General features: G+C 30.7%; 3 protein-coding genes across 4 annotated transcripts; all 3 read right to left on the bottom strand.

The window, feature by feature from the left end:
• Positions 1-1,045: 1,045 nt before the first annotated feature.
• On the bottom strand, positions 1,046-4,797 carry LOC146940955 (very-long-chain 3-oxoacyl-CoA reductase 1-like). The gene is made up of 3 exons (XM_085754741.1): positions 2,778-4,797; positions 2,240-2,309; positions 1,046-1,522 (listed from the first exon to the last, which is right to left on the bottom strand). Exons 1-3 carry the CDS (start codon positions 3,398-3,400, stop codon positions 1,241-1,243), a joined length of 975 nt encoding a protein of 324 aa, XP_085610867.1. The 5' UTR covers positions 3,401-4,797; the 3' UTR covers positions 1,046-1,240.
• A 2,348-nt stretch (positions 4,798-7,145) lies between these two features.
• On the bottom strand, positions 7,146-9,886 carry LOC146940954 (very-long-chain 3-oxoacyl-CoA reductase 1-like). 2 transcript variants are annotated; one of them, XM_085754727.1, is made up of 4 exons: positions 8,920-9,886; positions 8,208-8,258; positions 7,844-7,913; positions 7,146-7,594 (listed from the first exon to the last, which is right to left on the bottom strand). In XM_085754727.1, exons 1-4 carry the CDS (start codon positions 9,537-9,539, stop codon positions 7,310-7,312), a joined length of 1,026 nt encoding a protein of 341 aa, XP_085610853.1. In that variant the 5' UTR covers positions 9,540-9,886; the 3' UTR covers positions 7,146-7,309. The 2 variants fall into 2 exon arrangements, with proteins under 2 accessions (XP_085610853.1, XP_085610854.1); XM_085754728.1 differs by lacking the exon at positions 8,208-8,258 and having other exon boundaries at positions 8,920-9,878.
• An 812-nt stretch (positions 9,887-10,698) lies between these two features.
• Positions 10,699-14,881, bottom strand: RGS1 (REGULATOR OF G-PROTEIN SIGNALING 1). Its single transcript, XM_085754726.1, has 11 exons — positions 14,647-14,881; positions 14,017-14,137; positions 13,825-13,888; positions 13,637-13,721; positions 13,417-13,490; positions 12,876-13,067; positions 12,549-12,637; positions 12,160-12,398; positions 11,632-11,756; positions 11,283-11,404; positions 10,699-11,172 (listed from the first exon to the last, which is right to left on the bottom strand). The coding sequence occupies exons 1-11, from the start codon at positions 14,727-14,729 to the stop codon at positions 10,969-10,971; spliced, it is 1,398 nt and encodes a 465-aa protein (XP_085610852.1). The 5' UTR covers positions 14,730-14,881; the 3' UTR covers positions 10,699-10,968.
• Positions 14,882-24,050: the final 9,169 nt, after the last annotated feature.

Genomic DNA, 24,050 nt, shown 5'->3' with positions numbered 1-24,050 from the left:
ATTGGGTCTGTTCCACTTTCAACACGTTGTTTTGATTGAAGATGCTGTGGGTGGGAGGATGTTTTGAGACTTTGTTTTGTTTTGTTGTGTTCTGGTTAATTCAACATGACTACTGTACTACTATATTACTTTTATCAATAATAGGTGGAGTATAATAACTTGAACCCTTAACCCTTTAGCTAAAAGAAAATCTTATGATATCAAAATTGGTGAGAAGGTGTAAGGAATAAAGTTCAAAACCAACAAAAATTTGTACAAAACCAGAGTGCGAGAATCAGTATGAAATGGTTTTTTTTTTTTAAATTTAAATTTAAATTTAAATTATATTGTTTTAGACAAAAGAAATCAAAATAAAGGTCTACTAATAAAGTATAAACATCCAAATTCAGATTTTTGAACTAATGGGTAAAAAGGGTTTAACTTGTAACTTAGGGTACTTGTTAAGAAATAATCACAAATACAAAATTATGTTGAAATGAACAATTTTAAAACTCTCAAGAAATTGAGTTCAATATTTTTATATTTGGTTCTTTAACAAGTTCACTAAAACTATCCGCAATGAAAAGATCTTTACCAAATTAGAATAAATGTCTTCTAGTAATCTCATTAGAGATAAAAATTAGAGTGTTTGTGTAGTTGGGGTTCTACATGAAGCATCATCACTCTTTGTGAAATCCATTAATTTTTATATCAAATCCAACTTATCTTTACAATAGGTGTCACCCTTTACACTACTTATCTCTTTCTAAGACGAGAATTGAGTTTTTACCTTTTTTTATGTGTATGGATGTGAAATGGATTTAAAAATTTATGGTGGCACCATTATTTTATCTAAGTTACAAAGTGTATCTTTTGTCAAAATCACGGAGGCTCACCATGATTCTACAATCTCCTAACTAATCCAAACATTTACTAATTCAATGATGAAATAAATGTTTCCACTTATTCAATTTCTGATTCTGTTTTTTAAAACATCACATGTAGCAGCTGACCCTTATGGTTAAGATTTTATACTGATAGAAAAAGACAGATGCTACCTCAAAGATGACAAAGCAAATAAGAACAAAATTAAATAAACCACAACAGTAGCAACTAATAGGCCAAATGATCCACCCAAAGTTCAATCTAGAAAATACAAAAAAGGAAACTACATATAATTCACTTAGACATCCATCACCATTCTCACTTTCACAGTGATTAGTTAGGAACTGATAACTAAATTTGGCATCATGCATCAATGTTAATTTGTTTTAGAATTAGTAGATGCTTCTGATCCTTTGATTTGGGAGTCCTTGATGAGTCCTCTTTTACGCAAGTAAAGCAAATTACGCAACATGTAGGAATCCAAGAATACATCAGGAATTTTCCTTATGAGAAATGACTGCAGATTGTGAAAGAGGTAAGGTACAACCAATTTTTCATAGCCAATCCATTTTGTGCATGCTTTGCTGTATTTATCTGGTGTTGGAACAAAAAGTGATGCCCTCATCCTTGTCATTTTTGTTGACACAAACAATGGTACCTGTATATTCAAATTCATTTCAATTTAAGCTCAGAATACATCTCAAGGTATAGGTACAAAGGTATCTAAGGCTAAGATTTACAAATTTTAAAATCAAATTCAAATTAAGTGCAGATTTAAATACATTATGAATTTGACAAAGTTACAAAGTGTAGTTTTTGTCAAAATCACTGTAACATACAATGGTTTTGCAAAACTCACGTCAATCCAAACATGGACTAAAAATTACAACAACTAACTACTAGAATATTACTCCTAACTTATGAAACACGGACACTCCTCGGATTAGACACGTCCGACACCAACACATATAATTACATTGAATTATGTGATTTTTTCAAATTATTATCCCTATCGACGTGTCAGTGTACATGTCGTGTCAGGTGTTCGTGCTTCATCCTAACATATTCAACTCAAGCACCACATAAAAAAAGAGTTAGGTTGGTATGGTAGGTTTCCTTCAAGTTGGAAGATAAAAAAAATAGATTTCCCACATGAAAATATACTTTACATCATACTCAATTATAAATCATGATTAAGTACTTCCTCTGAAACTTTTCGCCTCAAATCAATTACCTTATGTTTCATTTCAAAAAAACAGTTTATCACCATTAATTAAAGGGTGTGAGTATCAATGACCAACATCTTTGGATGAGTTGTCAGCATCACAGATTATTCATCAAAACATAAGGGAAAAGAAGAGAGGCAATAGAGAACCTGACACTGGATGTCAATTCCTAGCTGCTTGTATTCCAAATTGGTGCATGCAGAGAACATTGCAAGATATCTGTAAAATTAGCATCAAGATATGAATTCATATTTGGTTTTAATTAATACAACTACTTCAGGATAATTTCTTTATTTTACATAAATAACAATGAAGAGGCAAAGTAATTTTTTTTCTTAACTAGTTTTTCTAGTGTTGTTTTCAATTAAAGTGATGACATATTTTATATGCAAAACAAAGACTTATAGTCAAATAGTCATCATCATATACACAATTATATAGAGTGAAAGGAGTAAAATTTACACTAATAGACATGGAGAAAAACTTTAAAAAAAGGTATTTTGCTGACAGTGTATTAGGCTTAGGCAAAGGAAATGAAGTACTTTCTTTCTAATCTAAAAGGCCATAAGCATGGTTTAGAAAGAATAAGAAAAGGGCATAAAATTGTATAAATAACAAATCTTTAATATAAGAACTTTATGATTGCATTTTGATAAACAAAAACACACATTTATAGAGCTTACTTACGCTTTTGAAGCTGCATAAAGTGTGACAAGAGGATATGAAGGAATCACAACAGTAGAACCAGAACCAATGTTAATAATAGCTCCTTTTTTCTTCTTAATCATACTAGGAAGCACAGCTTTTGTAATCCAAGTTGTTCCTTCAACATTCACTTTAATAATAGAATCCATCAAATCCAAATCAACCTCATGAAAATATCTAGCATAAGGATAAGCCACACCAGCACCATTAACTAAAATTCCCACATCTAAACCATCTATTGCTTCTTCAACCCTTTTAATTATTTCTTCCCCACTAATATTTTGCATATCTATAACAACACATTTGACTTCAACATTTCCAAAACCTCTATCTATGATCTCTTTTGATGTTGCTTCAAGTTTAAGAGGGTTTCTACCAACTAAGAGAATGTTGAGTCCCTTTGATGCAAACTCAATAGCCATGGCTTTGCCGATTCCGTCGGTGGAGCCAGTGATTATAGCCCATGATCCATATTCATTGAGTTTTTTGTGTGGTCTCAAGAAGATGATCCATATCCAGTTGAGAAAATGGAAAAAGACTTTGCAAACAGAGATGAAGCCTAAGAGGGTTGTAGCTAGTAGGAAGAAATTATCAGGCAGATCCATGTGTATATCACTCACTACTGATGGTAAAGAAACTAGGTTTATAAAATAAAACTGTGTTATATGGCTGGCATGGCAAAGGAAAATCAAATGAGTATGTTGTTGTTTTTTGTTATTAAATGTTCACCAATATCCTCTCCTTCCTATGTAAGTAATCATGTTGGTTATGTGGGGTTGGAAATGAGTGGTCCAGGCCATATATAATGTAATCAGTTACAACTTACTACAAGTGTAGTGTAATAAAATAACCCCACCCATGTGAGTAAATCCTAACGAGTCGTTTGATTCAATTTTTAATGAAAAATTGAAATTGAAACTGATCTATCTACTGCAAGAAGATCTATCACAAAATGCAAAGTAGAATACAAATAAAAAATTACCCAAAAAATACAAGCCAAGTGGTGTTAGATCTGGAACTATGAGGAAAGAACAGCTCCAACTCTATTGCATTGTGTGCAACATTGCGGGCGGGGGTATCTGAATCAGATTTGATGAGGTGTTGGTAGCAATGGAGGTAGATTTGTTTCTCACGTGACTGGGACACAGACACTCACTATGTCTCTAACTAAATAAGTGCAGGACAAACCAAAGTCTCTTACCCCGAGAGGATGTATATAGCTCCGACCACCCAGTGTGCTTAATCCAAGTCAGAAGCACCTATCGATTCAGAACTTTCAATAAGCGGGGAGGGACCGCGATTGACTGCAGTCGCGAAAACACGCAGTCACTGCAGTCGGCAGAAATCAAACCGTTCAGTTCATCAAAGGGTTGTCATTAACTATCATCCTCTCTAACAACACACACATAATAAAAATCCCTTCTCTTCTCCCTCCATCCCTTCGATTTCTCCAACAACTGCAGCAGATGGAGCCGCTGCAACCCAAAATGGACTGAGCAGTCAAAATTCTATTGGAACTTTTTCTTGCTCTTGCTAAAAAAAATCCTTGCCTTCCACTACCCAAGCTTATTACTTCCTGCTCTCATGAAACAGTAATAGCCCAAACGACACCAACACTGATTTTGTGAGTTATTGGACTGAATCATCAAACACAAAAGAAGAACTCATAACCCACCATCAATTATAAAATTAAACATTTAATATGTTTTCATACAATCCCTAAAAAATGAAATCAGTTTTGAAATGAGGAAGTTACAGATGACGATTTGAACATAAAAAAAGCTGCAATCGAGTAACAAAAGTAAGATGCGGGTTGATGAACACAAATCCAGGGTTAGCGGCGAGATTTGAGAACGAATACCGCAGTTGGCAGTTGTGGAAGAAGATGAATCAGAGATGAGCCTCGCCGATAGGTGAGGACGGAGTTCCGTCGACAAATACGTTGGGCACAAAGGGAGGAAAGATGGATCATCAGCTTGCTGGATTGGAGAGGTGGAGCCGTGGAGGAGAAAGGTAGAAAATTGACAGATTGGATTTGTTGTGTTGTGGTTTTTGAGTGAGAGTGAATCTCAAGCATTGCTTTGATCCAATGGCTGCAGTTAATTTGACTGTATGACTGTATTATTATATTGACTGCAGTCAATCACATTCCAGCGGGGAGGTCAAGCTCAAATAGACAATAAGTGAGAATGTGAGATACTAAGAAATTATTAATAAAGTTTATTTCAATAATTCTTTTAAAAAAAAAAAAGTTGATTTCAATAATAAAATATGTGTGGTTTACTAAAACGTGTTAATGAAATATTTATAGATGATTCATATGTAATAAAATCACATTTTTTAGTTTATATGACATTTTCCTTTAGCATTTTAGGGACAAAAAATGTTGAGAGAAATTTTTACAAGGACTAAAAATGTTGATAGAAAATTTTACAAAGAATAAAAATGTTGGCGAAATTTTTTACAGGGACTAAAAAATATGATTTTATTTTGTAGGGACTAAAAATGAAATTTTAAATGTTTATAGGAATCATGTACTTAATTAACCCTATCTTTTTTTTGAAAAAAACATCTAAGAATCATAATTGTTCTCTACATTTTTTTTCATTTTAACTCTATCAAACATATCACTCTCTATCAATGTGACCAAACAATCATTCAAAAATGCATCGCTTATGATGTTCAACGGTTGCATATTTGATTGTTCAGAAAATACATGGTTGAGAAACTTTACTCAACTAATGCAGTTGCCAAAGGCAACCATAATGATAAATTTAGAAGTAAACACATAATTGCATAAGCAATGCGTTTTTTAGTTTCCACTATTATGACATAATTATCACTAATTTGATGTAAATTATGAATTGGTCACTAAAACGAACATCCATGATATTATTTTTAAGTTGATTATGGAGTCACAAAGAAGAAAATTCTGACAGATAAAATTGAACAAAATTAATCAAACTTTTCCTTATCGAATTCATGGACTTAAAGTCTTAAAAAAAAATCACGGACTTAAGATTGATACACAAATAGTTTGTGTGTAATGTGGGGGTCAATGCATAAAAAATACTCATTATTGCTTTAAAAAAAAATAAAGTAAGTGGGGTCAAGTGCCCCCATTTCTTATTACCTAGATTCGAGTTTGCGGGGCAAACCCCCGTGTCCACTGGGATGTCAATGGAGCCGGGTGGAGGTATTTCCCCATTTCCTACCCCATAGCTAAATTTGTTACCCGTCTCCGTCCCTGATCCCCACAGCGGGGGATTATGTTCTCATCTCCGTTTCGGCGGATCCTCGTCAGAAAGGTATTTCTTTCCTTTTTTAGTATAAATTAGAATAATAATTTTAATTAACAAAAAATTGATCAAAATCCATACATTTTTAATTTCTAATAATAAACATATGAAAAGACCATAAAACCAACCTATAAAAATCGATCCCCGTTCCCAAAGTGCTCTCGGCGGAACATCCTCCCCATCCCCGTCCTGACGAGGGGAAAATTCCCCAAATATGGGGACCCGAACGGGGAATCCTCATTGGGATCCGCTCTAACAAATCCCCAACGACATCTCTAATGTCCACTTGTTGGAGGGCGATACCCTTTGCGGTACGGTTCAATGGTATTACATAATACTACCTCCGTCCCAATTTAATTGACACAATTTTGTTTTTCACACATATTAAGAAAAATGTATAAATAAAGGGGAAAGTGGAATATATTGTATTGGGAATGATAAAAGTAGTATTATTTAGTACTACCTCCGTCCCTAATTATAGGGCCCTTTTGAAAAAATAACGGGAATTAAGATAGTGGATATTTATATTAACTATGTTTGTAATTACTATTGTTTTTACAATTTTATCCTTTAAGAAAGAGGGTTGGTTTATGTTTTCAACATGTTATTTATTGCTGATTGAAGAAAAAGATGTATAATAAATAGGGACATGTATGTAAAGAAATAATTAATGTAGTTGGAAATAGCAAAGAGGTCTTATAAAAAGGGACAAAAAAAATTCTCAAAAGGGTCTTATAATTAGGGACGGAGGTAGTATTATATTGTATTGGGAATGATGAAAGTTGTATTGAAAATTGAAATGGATCAGTTATTTTGGGACATTTTTTTTTAGAAAATGGGTCAGTTATTCCGGGACGGAGGGAGTAATATATATTGGTTTTAACACTCTAAACCTTGATCCATCACTTAAACAAACCACAACTATAATGCTCTATAGTCGCAAAAATAGGCATTATTGGCCGAAATGCGTGAACAAAGATCAATCTTGAACAAAGACTACCTCAATTATGACAAAGGGAATAAGAACTAAATTAAGAAAACAACAATAATATAGTAATAGGCAAATGATCGATCCAAATCATATATAGATGTTGATTTAGTTAGTGGATACAACATACATATTATTCACTGGGACTTCCATTCCATCATCAATCTTATTTTTACATAGATACTGATTTAGTTTTAAATTGAAAACTAAATTTGGCATCATCAATGTTAATTTGGCTCAGAATTACTAGATGCTTGTAATCCTTTGATTTGGGAGTCGTCGATGAGTCCTTTTTCACGCCTGTTAAGAAAATAACGTAGCATATAGGAATCCATGAGCACATCGGGAATTTTCCTTATGAGAAACGACTGCAGATTGTGAAAGAAGTAAGGCACAACCAATTTTTCATAGCCAATCCATTTTGTGCATGCTTTGCTGTATTTATCTGGTGTTGGAACAAAAAGTGATGTCTTCATATCACAGGTCATTTTTGTTGAGACAAACATTGGAGCCTGTACATTCAAATTGATTTACTGTTAAACATGGTTGATGTATGTCTAATGCAATATTGTTAATCATTGTTGTCTCAAACCAAATCATTAATCTTATGTTTATTATTTACTCTATTTCAAAATAACATCTTCTACCATTATTAATTAATGGTATCAACGGTCAAAATCTATGTAAGAGTTGCCTGTATCACAGAATATTCATCAAATCAATCAAACCATGAAGGTGAAGAAGAGAGGCGACGAGAGAACCTGGCACTGGATGTCAATTCCGTGGTGTTTGTATTCCAAACTGGTGCATGCAGAGAACATTGCAAGATACCTGTAAAATTAGCATCAAGATATGGATTCAAATTTTTGGTTTTGATTGAATATAATTATTCCCAATATTTTTTATGAAGATAAGAAAGGCTTATAGTCAACAGTTATCATCATACACACAAAATTCAATGGGTGAAAAATACTAAAATCTATACTTATAAGACATGAAGAAAATCTAAAATAAAAATTTAAAAAAATAGAAGAGGTTATTATATTAACTAAAGGAAATGAATTACTTTCTTTTTGGTCTAAAGATACAAGCATGTTCAAAAAGAATAAGAGATCGTTGGATCACCAGTTGATCCGTATGATTGAATCTAAGTAACTCAGTCGTATATCTTGGCGTCTACAAAAAAGATTGTATCACCAAACCAGATTGAATCAGAATGAACCGAAACATAACTTCACAACTAAAGGCATAAACAGAGGCAAAAACTAAAGATAGACATAAACAGAAAACTAAATAACAATATACATATGCAAAGCACAACATAGTATAACAACCAAATTAAAACACAGAATAATTTTAAACCATAGTTAGAGAAAAATTATTAAATTTATCAAAAACACAAATAACCCACCCTAAAACACAAACAAGTCATCAATTTTATAGCAACCAAAAGCAAATAGAAATTCAAAGCCTATGTGAAACAATTAAAAGAAAATGATGTCGTTTTTTTAATGATAAATGCTAGTAACGAGTTGTTAGATTAATATTTACTCATTTGTTCGGATTTTAACCTGGCACCTTAAATCCTTTATAAGAAAATGATGTCGTTTTTTCTACGAATTTCAGGAAAAATGTACAAAGAAATCAAAAAAGAGGTATAGTATTTACCCGATTCAATCCAAGTCATTGGTTCATACCTGTTCAATAGCATTGCCAGTCCATTAGAGGCTCCACCCAATTTCCGGCCGTCCAATCCGGTTTTTAAAACAATGTCTTTAATATCAGAATATTTTGGGTGCATTTTGTTAAAATAAAAAACATACATAGAGATACTTACGCTTTTGATGCTGCATAAATTGTGACAAGAGGAAAAGAAGGAAGTACAACACTGGAACCAGAACCAATGTTTATAATAGCTCCTTTTTTCTTCCTAATCATATTTGGAAGCACAGCTTTTGTAATCCAAGTTGTTCCTTCCACATTCACTTTAATAATAGAATCCATCAAATCCAAATCAACCTCATGAAAATATCTAGCATAAGGATAAGCCACACCAGCACCATTAACTAAAATTCCCACATCTAAACCATATATTGCTTCTTCTACTCTTTTCATTATTTCCTCTCCACTATTATTTTGCATGTCTATAACAACAAACTTTACCTCAACATTTCCAAAATTTCTATCTACTATCTCTTTTGAAGTAGATTCAAGTTTAAGAGGGTTTCTACCAACTAAGAGAATGTTGAGTCCCTTTGATGCAAACTCAAAAGCCATGGCTTTGCCGATTCCATCGGTGGAGCCGGTGATTATAGCCCATGAACCATAGTCTTTGAGTTTTTTGTGTGGTCTCAAGAACATGATCCTTATCCAGTTGAGAAAATGGAATAAAGATTTGCATATGGAGATGAAGCCTAAGGTGATTGTTGCTGCTAGGAAGAAATCTGGCAAATCCATGTGGTTATTAAGATAAAGAAAGAGAACTCCTAGGTTTTTAAAAATAGTATTTCACTGCTGACAAAGGGAATCTAATTAATATGTTTTTGTTTGGTAAGCATCAAATGTTCACCAACCAACAACTTTGATTTCATAAGACGTGAATGAATATAAATAAGCATGTTGGAATTGCGTGGGGATGGAATTGAGTAGCCTAAGTCAGATACAATGCATGAAAATTGCTCTATAGGCACGCATTGTTTGCTCTCACGCAATTTAAACCGACGAAAATATCTTTAACGACAATTAACTACTGTTCGATGGTAAACGGTAGTTAATTGCCGTTCGCTCACCTACAACAGCTAACTGTTCAATGAAAGAAGTGGAAGATTCTTAATGTCCATGTGTTGACATAATAATAATTATTGCAAACGGGTTGTCTCATATCTGTTAAGGGCCTCATGAATTATATAACCAAGCTTGACATGTGTTTTTTTTCCTGACGAAATTGACATGTGTAGTTCATATGTTTCTTTGTTCAACCAAGGATATAAGTTTTTGAATTTTATATATTTGTTGTTGAAACTGATTTTTATAGTAATGCAATTCTACAGTTAGTACCAATGACTTCAGAAAATGTGAGACTCAAGAAGAGTTTTAAGAGGAATTAGAAGATTATGAGGGAAGGCGAGGAAAACTTCAATGCTAGAGAATGATAAATTGTCATTGTGAGTTTAGCTCAATTGGTAGGAACAATGCATAATATATGCATGGTCGAGGGTTCAACAACAAATATATAAGCCACCACCAAAAGAGAGTGATAAATTGTCAAAAGGTAACAAAGTATCATTATGATTCAACGATGTAGAAATGAATACATGGTCATGACAGTGGCCACTATCAACTTACAGAACAATAACTATCTGTAACACTGTAATAAACATTTTACGTTTACAATATATATCTACACTGTGATGTGATTGAATGCATGTGAATAAAATTTTAAACTGTCATGCATAAAAATTAATCTTGGTAACAACTAGAGCTAAAAACAAACTAATAATCAGAATTAAAGGCGGTCATACAAAGGACGTCGTTAGGAAGCTGCATTCAACGATACGAGTACAACAAGATCTCCTGTATGTATGCTTAAAACTCTAGACCTAAGAAGTGGTTAAAGTATCTTGAAAAGTGTAGGGTTCAAATTAAATCAGTATTAGACTATCAGTGTAAGCAACAAGCCCAAGATGTACATGATACTAGCCTGACTATACAGATGTTAACAAAAAGTTAAAAACAAAAATACAATTGCCCTTTTTGTCTTCCTTCCTACATACACCTCCTCACTTGTGGACACTAACCATAAATGGAATAAGAAAAAAGTATATCAGTAATTTTCTAAAAAGGTAACTCTGGTTTGGCAAGTCGATAAGCACTACCAAGTACCAAGTCATGAGTCGGTATCATTGCCACATTCTGAGTTCTTCAGAAGATGATCATGGTGAAAAGGATCATCTGTACCATGCACAGAACTTAACCTTGGAGAATAATTCCACCCTGTCATTTGCTCAAGCTCGTAGCCGTTACATCTCATATCACATTCCTCCTGGAACTTCAGGAAGAAGATTGATGACCAGTAATCTTTTGCCAAGTTCTGGGGAGGTGAATGGAATATATTTAATTTAGATGAAAACTATACATCCACAACCAGGCTAATTTTAATCAAGGGAATCCCATCAAATTGTTTTGAATTAAGGAACTTACCGTTTTCATCAAGTGCACGATCTCATTGAGTGCATTATGAAAGAGATCAGCGCGTGCAAGGTCGGATGTTGATAAAATTTCCTGTTTGCTTCTATGAGAGATGTTAATCTCCATAGCTGCACCTGTAAAATTACATTGTAACAAATATTAAACACCATGCACCCTACAGTTGGAAGAAAAACTTGCAAGCATGCGATTTATTTCTATAAAGTTTGAAAAAAGTTGTGATCATAAAAAGATTGAGAAAATTTTGGTTTTACAATTTTGGTAATGGCAAAAGCAAAGTCTCATAGAGGAGAACAAGGGAAAGGATGAAAAAGGAAGCTATCTGTAAGTACCAAGTACCAACCTGCAACTATGTACTTCTCAATAATATGCCTTGCCATATAGATTCTTCTCACGCAGTCATGTTCGGATATTTTACTTAGCTCATGCACTTCATCAAAGAAGTGCACACTCTCCCCAGCCAAGCAACTGTAGATATATTACAACAATAAGGTATTATTCTTTTGAACGAAAAAAATACAAGGTTTTTTTTCTTAGTTCTTTACTTATACTTTGATGTTTAGGTCCAAAACATCCAAGACCCTGTGGAATAAGATTTCAAAAGATTCTTTAGTCCAAATGTAACAACAATTTTATTTAGAGATTAAAGGATATACACTGCCAGAGTAAACAACCAATCACAACTCGCCAACACAACAAAGAGTTACATACTGCCTTTATTTAAACATTGTCAAACATGAAAAGTAGTGATTAAATGTCAGTGTAAGGTTTACACATTTTACTTGAACTATTTCCCTTAAATAAGCAAAACCATTATTCTCATAAATGTATGCCAATGCCAACATATTGAGTCAACAAAAGGACATTTTACCTATCAGCAAATCCCATAAAAGACTGCCTGAATTTCTTGTTCAAGAGAAGCTTATCCAATGGTTCATTAGGATCTACCCTCGAAATCGGTTCACTTTGTGATAATACCCCACTATCAGGTATGCCCAAAGCCTGGCCCATTGTGCGAAATTCTCTGGATTCTCTTCTCCTCAAGCTGATTTGCGAGAGCAGCGGTTGTGAACTTGATATTGAAAAGAAAGCCAACACAAGTATGCTAGCCTTTAAAAGAAGACAACATAAGATGAAGTAAATGAAAGATCAACAGCATAATTAATGACTTTGAATTCATACTTCCAATCAACTAACAATGTCCGTTATTTCATTGTAATGCAAAAAAAAAAAAAAAAAAAAAACAGTAGGAAAGCATACCAAAACTAAAAGAAGAAATCTGGAGACAATTTGAAGCCATGAGATATTGTCATGAATTTCATTAAGTATGTAAGCAGTAACCCATACAACTGACAGAACAAATGAGCAAAGGTTAAATTATTGAGGCCACCAAGCTGAGATATCCAGAAAATATATGTTACAATATAAGAAAAATATCTTGCAATATCTTGATTGTATCTTGAAGTAATTTAGAGTATCTTAGATTATCTCTTGGGATTAGTTCTTCTCATATTTCCTTTTATATTATGATCTGTTTCCCTATTTACATAAGAGTAAAAGTCTAATTATTAGTATGAAAAAGTATACCAACGGATACGGATGATACAAGTATTCCTCGCCAGAGGTCTCTGAGTTCATCAAACCTGAACTCTATATGATGCACAGCAGCAGTTACCCCAACCAAAGTGGCAACATACAACACATGAAGGCAAACAACTGGTATGGTCCACTGAACTGACATGTGGCAGCGATTGCTAAGAGGCTTCTTTATATGGATAACTGGAGAGAAAATTAATAGCTTCATTAGAAATAAATACGGCAACAGGCAAAAGGGGGATTCTGACAATCATTTCTAGAAATTCCACAAGATGTTGCAAATACTAAGTACATACTGCAGAAATATTTCAAAAATGAATTACTCATTCAACTAAAGTAGACAATATCCAGCAAAATTTTGAAAGGACACAATACATTACATAAAAATAGATAATAAAAAAAAATGCAACTCTACAGGCAAAAAAACATCAAAGTACACGGATAAATTTATAGTCAGCTCTACTCTCAGAAGCAAAGTCTATGTAACACAAACAAAAGCAAAAGGTAACTTAAAATTAATTCAGATTCTTACCAGCAGCACCTACAATCCAGGGCAAAAGAATAAGTGGAATTAAAAGGAATGATCTGATCAGCGGTAAACGCCTCCTGAAATAGCAGTAAAGAAATTTAATTCAGCGCACAATTGACAAGTGGACGGTAACTCATTTAGCACTTGATAAGCAGTAGGGTGAGTACAAAAATAAAACTGGAAGCAATAGAGCCTAACCACTGAATATCAAGTAGTCACTTACTTGACAAAAATAAAATACAACTGAAATGCTTGTGTTATGCGAGAGCTTAACAGCAAACCAAACCCTAGTGGACCTTCACCCCAAACTGGAAATAAACACGAAGTATGATTATGCTAACAAGTAACAAATATTCATATGTTCAAATATGAAGTATAAATAAGTCAGAATAGACGGCATAAGAAGGCAACCTGCCCACATGTAACATGACTGCCACCAATGGCTCTTTTCAAATTTGAAGAAATTGTGTGACATCTGCATTAAAAAAAATATAGATAGCTAAGCATGATAACAAACAGGGCGATACTGAGCATTTACTAGTGTAACGACTGAACAACGAATATTGTTTTATTTTTTCATAGAAAATCAATAACTTTTTCTACCATAATTGATAGAAGAAGGTTGAAGCTGGCAACAACTTGAATTACAGGTATCCAGAAACCACTGCCTTTAGTACGAGGAACCTTGTGAACTATGAAGGGAAATATTGACCATATGAGAAGCCTGAAAGATAGAAGCCAACCATTATTACCAATACAATATGAATAAGATTAAGCGCTCAATTTATATTTCAAAAAAATGATGCTTCAAGTTCAACAATGAGATTAAGGGGGTTTGGAATAGCTTATTTCAACTTATGACACATCCACTTGGGTAATTGTTTTGAAGAGCTTACCACTTGGCTATGTTCAATTATTCAATTTTCTCAAATCAAATTATTATCGGCGTGGTGTCAGTATTGTGTCTGGTGTACATAACTAGGTTAATGCTTCATAATTTGCTTATTGTAGTAACCTATTTTCCGTTTATACAGAGTTTAACTCAGTCCACTTTTTAATTATAGAAACAGCTTATTCATAAGCTCGCAGATGATAAAGCACACACTGTAATTGAATCACATAAATCATCAAAGAAAATCAGAAAGGGGTTAAGCTCAAAATTCATAGAGGCATACTATCGAACATGTTAGATTAGAAAGTGAATTAGGCAGAAAAAGAAAGAGAGAAGCTTACAGAATGAAGGAGACAATGGAAACGGTAACAGCTACATAATCTGTGGGACAGCCACCTTTGACGGCACACTTGAAACTCGCCATTCATCTGACTCAGGTACAAGTACAACAGCAGATTCACTTTCTGTTCATCAGGTTGTTGTTGCATTCAATCTTTAGCTGACAGACAATGTTGTTTTTTTGTTCTTTCTTTGTTTTCCTAGTCAACAACACTTCCACGTGCTTTTTTGTTTCACACTTCGATTTGCCTAACAATTTCCCTATATCTATGATTTAGGAGCGTTCAAAAAGAAAAAGTAGCGTGTTGTTTATAAGCTCAACAAATTATAGGATAATAGTCATTGTGATTCATGAATTTGTAATCACAAATTTTGAAATTTTTAAAATATTGCTAAATTATGCACTTCATTAGTTAAAATGTTTACACAGTAGATTATTTAATTTGTTTTTCTTTCTATCTTTTTTCTGAAATATGTGTCTAAATAATGAGAGTTCAATATTTTAAAGTGAGTAAAGCGTAAAGTGAGAAAATTAAGTGCTATCATTTATTCAAATGAACTCATGAATATTATTTAATTTATAATTTAAAGTGAAATGCTTATTTTAGAGAAATCGGATACATGTGCTCAAATTACTATATTCGTAAAACTTCCTCATTAGAGAGTTTCCGAATAGGGATATTATGGTGAGTGTAGACACTCTTACAATGGCAAACATATATGGATGGTAAAAAAAATTGTACCCATCAATAAAATCTGCAATGAACACGGAGCGGATATTTTAATAGATATGATATCAAAATATATTAACCATTATATATATATATATATATATATATATATATATATATATATCAAATTTATAAAATGATGAGATATATAGTATTTTGTAGGAGTGATGTAAATGATCTTGAGATGAATCAATCTATATTATATATACTTTGGACACCATTAAAATTTCACTTATATTGTACCCAACAGATTAGCTTTTATAAAATTATTTCATATACTTCCTCTCAAAAAAAAAACAAAAATTCATTCTACTATCTATCAAAAACAATTAAATGACGTGATGGTATATTTAATTAATCTCTATCTCTATTATATATATTTACCTTATTTTTTTTCGATAGTACACATGGCATGCTTATATTCTAAGGTGCATTTAATGTTTTATTTGATTTACACAACAAGATGTAATATGCTAGAATTCTAAGGTGCATTTAATTTTTTTTTATTTACACAACAAAATGACATGAATTTTGGTAACTGAAAATTGGTTGATAGGAAGATACTTATTTTGAAACCGTGATTGAAACTAGAAATTTGCCAACCAAATGGTAATGTACTCTGTCATTATTTTGTTTTAATAAATATTGTGTTCTTATTGTGAATAATCAAGTAAAAATTCTATGGACCGAAAATCAACTTAAAATAAAAAATTATTTTTTCGTTACAGGAAAAAAAAACTAATAAAGATATATAATATGAAATGCTCATATTATATAAGACTTATTTAGAGTCATTAGCTTATTTTTTAGTGGGAAAAAAAAAATTCGGGAGACCATGTTTAAAAAGTTATTACCTTATTTTTTAGTGGAAAAAAAAAAAGAAAAAATCGGGAGACCGTGTTTAAAAATGATATAAAAAAGATGTGATACTTTTTTTTGAGATGTTTATTTTTTGAGATAAAAAATATGTGATTCTATGAAAGGAAATGTCAACTATGTTAAGTTTATGAAAGGAAAATGTATTTTATTGCTATTTCAAAAATAAAATGTCATTTATTGTGATGAAACGTTCATAATTAATAGTCACACAATTAAAAAAGGTTTTGTAACAAAAAAAAAAACAATTAAAAAAGGTTTCCATATCGAGTCTTTTTTTTTGTGATATCTATATCGAGTTTTTGAAGCATGGCATCGTCACATTTTAATATGTAAACCAATTACGGTGTAACATGTGTCATCTTTATATAATAAGTTAATCAGATTGTATCGTTTTATTTATTTGTGTCGAATTAAATGTTTACTGCATTTTATTTATGTTTTTTTTTTACTTCCTTCAAAAAAAAATATGTTTTTTTTTACTAAAACTATGATTTGAATCACATGCATGGTTTGACTAGGAAAAAAATCACACTTTTTTCTATTGATTTTTAAATTGCTAACTTTTTGTTTGTCAAAAAAAAAAAATTGCTAACTTTTTGGAATTGATTTAGAATGATGTCCCCTTTACTATTATTACACTATTACAAATTACATATCACCTAATTGTGGCAAAAACAAATCACGATGTACATCCAGTAGTATTTTCTCCTTTAATTTCTCAATTAGATTAAATACTATTTAATTATGTAAATTTCAATCTTCATGCTCTCATTATAAAATGCGGTCATTTGCAAGCAATTCCTCACACCATTGCAATTGAAAGTTATACTTTCTTCACTCTTTTATCCCAATTCCATGTCTCTTTTATTTGTTTTTATTTAGTCATTTAGTCATAAGTTTCATTTTCTTCTTTCTATGTTCTTTTTTTTTTCACGTTTGTTGTTGTTATTTTTTTCTTTTGTATTCTGGTGCCATCTTTTCTGTGGCTAAAATTCTTAACAATGTTGGTGGTGTTAGGTAACAAGAAGAAATTGCAACAATATCCCTTAATATTCTATAAACAAAATCAGCATCATATGTCATAATTTTGACTCCGGTGGTTTAACATTTAAAAAATTATGCACTTTTCTTCCGAAACACAATTTACATGCTATTTTTTCTTTGTCGACAAAGTTACATGTTTATTAACAATTGCAGTGTATTGTGTACTGTCAAAATTAGCAGAGGAAATTCTATCCCTTCAAACTATCAAATGATATAAGAGAATAAAATGAGATTAAAATGAATTATATAATTTCATAACGAGAATATCTTTGTATTTGTAACTTTCTTCGTTCACCTTTTGAATGTGATCATGAAAAAATCTATGGGGAGTTGATTTACCAACAAATTTTTCAATGTAAGAAAAAGTACAAGTGGCATTTTTATATTGTTCGTTTCATTAAATTAAAGTGAATAAATGGAATAGTTTATTCCTTCAAAAAAAAAATGGAATAGTTTATAATGATTATGTACACTATCTCTATTATAAACATTTCCCTTATTTTATTTTGATAGTACACGGGGTAAGCAAATGTTGAATTGTGCATTTAATTTTTTATTTCATATACACACCAAAATGTAATATGCTAAAATTCTAATTTTTTGATTGAATACACCATATATTGATCAATATTCAATGCAATTATGTCTTTCTAAAATAGTTTTTTTTTGTTAGGTTTTACTTAAAAACTAGCCGAACTATGGATTACTAGGTCCTTTTATTATCCTAAGAACCGGATCTGAGGTTTAATAAAAAGAAAAATATCTTTAAAAAAAAATTAAACAATCATTTAAAAAATTGGTCCATAAACTTTTGCCTGAACAAAACAAAATGATTCAAAATTCCATTTATTTCGGTCACCTAATTTGTAAATTCCTATAAATAGTTTTTTTTTTTTGGACAGAAATAGTTATATATCATTCTTAGATTTAAATGATAATCAATATTGTTAACTAGCCTATAATCATTCCCATTAGTTTGCTCGGTCATTTTATATTAACATCATTGTTTTTTATTTCAACCAATCAAATCATATAATTTTTCATTTGTTTTAATTTTCTACCAATCAGAGTTTATTATGTATGATTATTTGATTTCTTTGGCTATAAATAATCCTCTTGAGACTCATACTTTTCACACCACTTTCGAAATATAACACAAATATTTGAGAGACAACACTAAACCAATATTTTCTTGGTTTTTTAATTTTTTTTTGTTTTCTTATTCTTTTATTGTTTTTCTTGCTCCCATTTCATAAAAAGGTTTAATTTCTAAAATTAATCATGTGAGAGAATCAAGGTGATTGATCGTTCCTATTGTTAGGTTTTGATTTATTTGTGATGTTCAAAGTGACAATCTCTCATTCTTATTTATTTTATTTTTTTTTGTTGGTACAACACAATCTGTCATTCTTACTTCATATTAATCATTTTTAAAAATTATTGATTTCGTTTTAATTCTAATCAATGAATTTGTAGATTTCTTTTAATCATTTTTTAATTGTTGTATTAGGGTTGTATAATTCTTGCTATTGTTTGCTTAACTTTGATTAACAATTTTGCCAAACTTTGATTTACAAGGTCGAATCCAGCATTAACAGCGCTACCATGTTTGAGAACTGTCAAACAAATATAAGTTGATTTTGATGTTTAAGGCAACACAAACTGAATTTGATCTAAACATATTGTGTATTAAGAGTATAATATGATGCAAATCTCATTTAGGGAAAAATGTATTCTGTGAGAAACGTTGGTGGTGATGCAAATCTCGGGTTGTATGTAACAGCTCAAATACGAACTCAATCCTATAAGTCTCACAAGTTTTTTTTTCTTATTAATTTCAACCTGGATCAGTCGTAATTATAAGGTGATTGACAGGTATTTTGCAATCATTTTAATAATATTAATTTTCATTTTTCATTTTTTTTCGTTAAGACATTTAATGATATGTATAACATATGACAAACTAATTTAAATGATAAGCATCTTATTTTAACATATAATCCATTCATATTCATATGTATTTAAACATATTAAACGAATTTTAGTTTAGATATCATATGATTCAATGTCTGGGTGATACTTCATCTCTCTTTAATTATAAGTCCTACTTGAATAATCTTTTTTGACCATAAATATAATTATTCATTTGCAATAAACTATGTGCGTTTTTATTTTTATAAAACATTCCGCGTATTTTTTAATAAGTAATGCAAGATTCATTACATAATATATGTGAAAAAAAATTAGAGATGCTTATAAAAAAGGATGGAGAAAGTATAAAGGTATATACCGGTGACCTCGCTTGAACGACTTATTAACTAGAACCCGTTTTACTAAACACGTCGTATATTAAGAACACTCATAATTTATACAAACCGAAAATCTGTCAAATTAAAGTGAATAAATTGAATATTTTATAATTCTATACATTATTATTCAGATTTGAATTTGAATTCATAATAACTGCAAAATGGTATGACTCGAGACAATCAAAACTAAACATGAACCATGGATATAAATGATATGTCTCAAAGTGAATGTATGGCTTTGAGATAATAATTCTACTTCCGAGTTCTTTAACATGTGCTTTAAGGTCACAAGTTAGCATGTTAAAAAAGGGTTTTCCTTTATGATGATGAATATGTTAATTATTAGGACCATATTATTATTTTATTTTATTTCAATTCTAAAAAATTGATAATTGATTTTTTTTTCTGATTAATGTAATTACACCGGGTCTTCATAAATTTTGGGTCTACACCATTTTCGATATTCATTGGTGCAATTCAAAACTCTTCCTTAAATATTGCTTTTCGTATCCATCAATCTTTAATTCTAGCAATATAAATAAATGAAACCTCCTATATTCAAAAGTATATGTGATACTGATATACACCCTTCGGTCACTGATATAAGCAAAAATCCACTTTTTAAATACATTCAATTAATGATGTATGTGACATATAATAAAGACCACATACATCATTAATTAAATGTATCTAAAAAATGAATTTTTGCTTATATTAGTGACCCGAGGGTGTAGTCTAATATGCAGTTAATGCTTCTTTAATTTGAATATTTTATAAATTGAATATTTTATCAATCCTCCTAAATGAAACCTTCTTTCATAATTTTCTTCAAGCAGCTTGATTACCTCAATTTTTTTTTTTACATTTTTAATGATTTGAATATTTCCTCTATCTTTGAAAAATTTGTAAAAAGAAATATTGGAAGAACATTTTTGCTGTAACCAAAAAAAGAAAAAACATCTTTGCAATCAATTTTGTGAAGTAACGTATCAATTATAATCAATAATCAATTATAATAAAATTACCATTACATCATATTTTCAATACCAAAATTATGTAAAACTGATTTCTCCTTAAAATGTTCATCTCTCTTATATAAAAAAAAAATTATAACTTAAGCATAAGGGGAATTTTTAAATGAAATTTAATATTAATTTTAAATTTTAATTTTTCAATTTTTGTATTATTGATTTAGTCATAAATGACATTTAATACTATTATAAATTTTGATTTTTCAACTGAAGGCCAAAATCAAGTAAAAGAGGAATGTTACTATATATGAAGGAGTTTTCAGTGCTTCCCTTCGTCCACTACCTGTGTTCTACTTTTGTTTGCTCCTTCTGGGTACTTTTGTGCTCCAAATAAAGCATTGTTCTTCTTTTCATTGATTGATCAATTTTTTTTTTTTTTATAACGTAACATTGTTCTTTATTTGGTTGTTTCTTTGAAATTAATACATATAGCAAATTGTTCTCATATCTTCTATTTTCTGGGACAAGAGATTCATTGTTCTTGATTTTGATGTTTAATTTAACAGGTTTCCATAAATAGCACTTTTGTTATTAGTGTTTAATACAAGTTATTTTATCAGATCTACAATATAAACAAATCAATGTTCCGTGAGTTTAGCGCAATTGATAAGAACAATGTATAATATATGTAAGGTTTGGGGGTTCGTATCCCCAACACCGCCAAAAAAATATAAACAAATCAATCATCTTCTACTATAAGTTTCTATTCTAAATTTTCTCAAAAAAAGTTTATATTCTAAAGTAACTGCGACATTGTTATGGTCTAATTATCATTTAATGTTTACTCATTCAATTTTTTTCTCACGTCAACACAACTTACACAAGTCAATTTAGAAGAAAAAGAAGAAATTCATTACGTTATTTTATAAACATGTAACTTATATTAAGGTATTAATAGGCCATTTTTAAGATATTCAACTCTTTTAAAACATTTTAATAACCCGGATCATCTCTTTAATTTACCTGTAATCAAGATTAATATAATCAATTATCTGCTGAATTACCATTCAAATAAAATTTAAAAATCAATGTCAACAAAGCAAATCAAATAAAATCAGAACTAATAAATACACTCTCCAGTCACTATTATAAACAGAAAAAAAACTTTTTTTAGAGGTTCATCAAAAAAGAGTTGTTCATCAAAAGAACATAAACTTTTCTACGATTTAATTATTTTCAATCTAAAGAATTGTAAAAACATATGCCAATAATATTATATTAATAAAATTATCCTTTTTTTAAAAAAAGTATTATCATTACGGGGTGCCTAATATGAACTCGATTCAAAAGTGGACCATCATATGTTTGGTAAATTTCAATACAAATATCATTTTTGTTGTTCATTTTTTATTATTTAAAATTTAGTTTTTTACAAAAAAATGGTAAAGGTCCACCTTTTGACCATCTTTGAGAGATTCATATTAGACACACTCTTATCATTAAACTACTTTGTGGTACTTTTGTTTTCTCATGAAGATCTGTGGTACATTGTATTAGTTTTAAATCACACATCTATCAAAAAGTTAGGGAATGTCAACAAATATCCATGAGCACAAATACTCATATTTTATCCATGGAGACAAATAGGGCTACCTATCATATTTTGGGTCTCTTACTCTAACAATTTCAATTAAGAAAAGTTTATATAAGTAGATGCAAAGTAGCATAAATACTTAATACTATATATTCTATAAGTGAGATATGCATTAAGAAAATAATTAAATATCATATTACAAAAACATAAGAGAGGGTTCAATATTTTAAAGAAATCATATTAGAGCATTAGAAGAAAGTGAGACAAACTTATTTAAAAATGAAAATTAAGCACGACCTTAAGCTCAAGGGTAAGAGAAGATGGTTCCCTAAAATTTCTTATATATATATATATATATATATATATATATATATATATATATATATAAATTAATTACAAAGAAAAAAGTTGTTGCCTCTAAATAAATGGGCTCATGTGCGATCCCTAAACGTCATTAGGGCCTCCATTGGATAGTAATGATATATGTTTTATCTCCATATGTGCACGACTATCCGTCAGTCGAGTATTTGTACGGATATTCACAGTTACATTTTTTTTTTACATAAAAATGAACATTGTAAAAAAATCTATAATTATATATAATTAATATTTTTTTAGTTTGGTATATTAATATTATATTATTTTTAATGGACACCAAACAAAGAAAGTTTGTCGATCTGAACCCAATGAACATATTAGAAATATGCTTTTTCTCGCATTTATTCCTCTACTTCTCTGACTTCCTTTTTTTAAAATCATTATAATATATCATTGATGAATTAGGTATGATATATCAAAGTTGAAGAACAAACTTTTAGCCAAGAAAATCTCGAAAATGGCTAAATTGTGGATCTCGAATCCAATTGTTTAAATTCCTTATAAAAATAATATATGTAATTGATCCAAATTTTTGAATGATACATAGATAAGTTACCATAAGTCACCATGAGTTATTAAATTGGGTTGAGATTGAGTGACTTTGTGGACGGATAGTCACCATGACTCTCTCTCTCTCTCTCTCTCTCTCTCTCTCTCTCTCTCTCTCTCTCTCTCTCTCTCTCTCACACACACACACACACACATCTTTACTACTATTATGTCTTTTTATCTTTCTCTCTCACAAAACACAATAAAAAACACTAAAGTCACCCCATATATTTCCCTCGCTAAAGTCGCACAATCTGAATCCTATGAAATCATACAAATCAATTAATTATAAAGTTGTACTTACAATCCTCTTCTTTTTCAAGAGCCTATTCAATTTTTATTTTTTACAATTGGTCGCCGATGATGTTAATATTATTAGGTTTCATAGATGGATGTTTTTGTTTCTTTCTCTCACGAGAAGAGAGAAAAGTAAATTAGGAAAAGAAACAAGATGAGAAAGGATTTTGAACATGACAAAAATAAACGTGAGTTGCTCATAATTTTATGGATTTGTTGGTGATTACTAGGTAGTCAGCTACCAAAATATTAGGCTCATTAAAAAAATGTCACATCAATTTAAAATAATAAACATATATTTTATTAACTCAACATAACACCCAATCTTCCATCAACTTATAACTTTTATCACTTATATGTTATCACTCTTCTTTTTATTGTAGAACTTCGACTCATATTTGACACATTAACTTTGACATCCAAAAATTAAGTAAATGGATCATCACACTTGGCTAAGAGAAACCTCACAAGTAAGATTGACACCACATCTTCACCCAAAACATTAATACATTAAGTGCATTGGTAATCTCACTTATATGTTGCTCAATAAACATGTATTTTTTAAGGATAATAAACATATATTTCGTCAAATTAGTAGAACACATCTATATTTTTTCATTTTTTGATCCCATCAAAGATCAACAATGAAAGAAT

The sequence above is a fragment of the Medicago sativa genome, chromosome 3, assembly GCF_051527215.1.
Source record: "Medicago sativa cultivar Bolivia chromosome 3, Bolivia_mono, whole genome shotgun sequence".
NCBI classification, from domain to species: Eukaryota; Viridiplantae; Streptophyta; class Magnoliopsida; order Fabales; family Fabaceae; genus Medicago; species Medicago sativa.
This window is presented reverse-complemented; position numbering and strand designations above follow the sequence as displayed.

What these genes read in the sequence shown, in the direction of transcription:
- LOC146940954 (XM_085754727.1), bottom strand. Translation starts at nt 9,539, where the DNA reads ATGGATTTGCCAGATTTCTTCCTAGCAGCAACAATCACCTTAGGCTTC. An exon ending in ATTTATGCAGCATCAAAAGC is followed by an intron (nt 8,259 to 8,919) that starts GTAAGTATCTCT and finishes TCTTTTTTGTAG; the next exon opens with ACGCCAAGATATACGACTGA. An exon ending in TCAATCATACGGATCAACTG is followed by an intron (nt 7,914 to 8,207) that starts GTGATCCAACGA and finishes CTAATTTTACAG; the next exon opens with GTATCTTGCAATGTTCTCTG.
- LOC146940955 (XM_085754741.1), bottom strand. Translation starts at nt 3,400, where the DNA reads ATGGATCTGCCTGATAATTTCTTCCTACTAGCTACAACCCTCTTAGGC. An exon ending in CTTTATGCAGCTTCAAAAGC is followed by an intron (nt 2,310 to 2,777) that starts GTAAGTAAGCTC and finishes CTAATTTTACAG; the next exon opens with ATATCTTGCAATGTTCTCTG. An exon ending in GAATTGACATCCAGTGTCAG is followed by an intron (nt 1,523 to 2,239) that starts GTTCTCTATTGC and finishes TTGAATATACAG; the next exon opens with GTACCATTGTTTGTGTCAAC.
- RGS1 (XM_085754726.1), bottom strand. Translation starts at nt 14,729, where the DNA reads ATGGCGAGTTTCAAGTGTGCCGTCAAAGGTGGCTGTCCCACAGATTAT. An exon ending in TTGTATTTTATTTTTGTCAA is followed by an intron (nt 13,491 to 13,636) that starts GTAAGTGACTAC and finishes CTGCTATTTCAG; the next exon opens with GAGGCGTTTACCGCTGATCA. An exon ending in GATTTCTTCTTTTAGTTTTG is followed by an intron (nt 12,399 to 12,548) that starts GTATGCTTTCCT and finishes CTTCTTTTAAAG; the next exon opens with GCTAGCATACTTGTGTTGGC.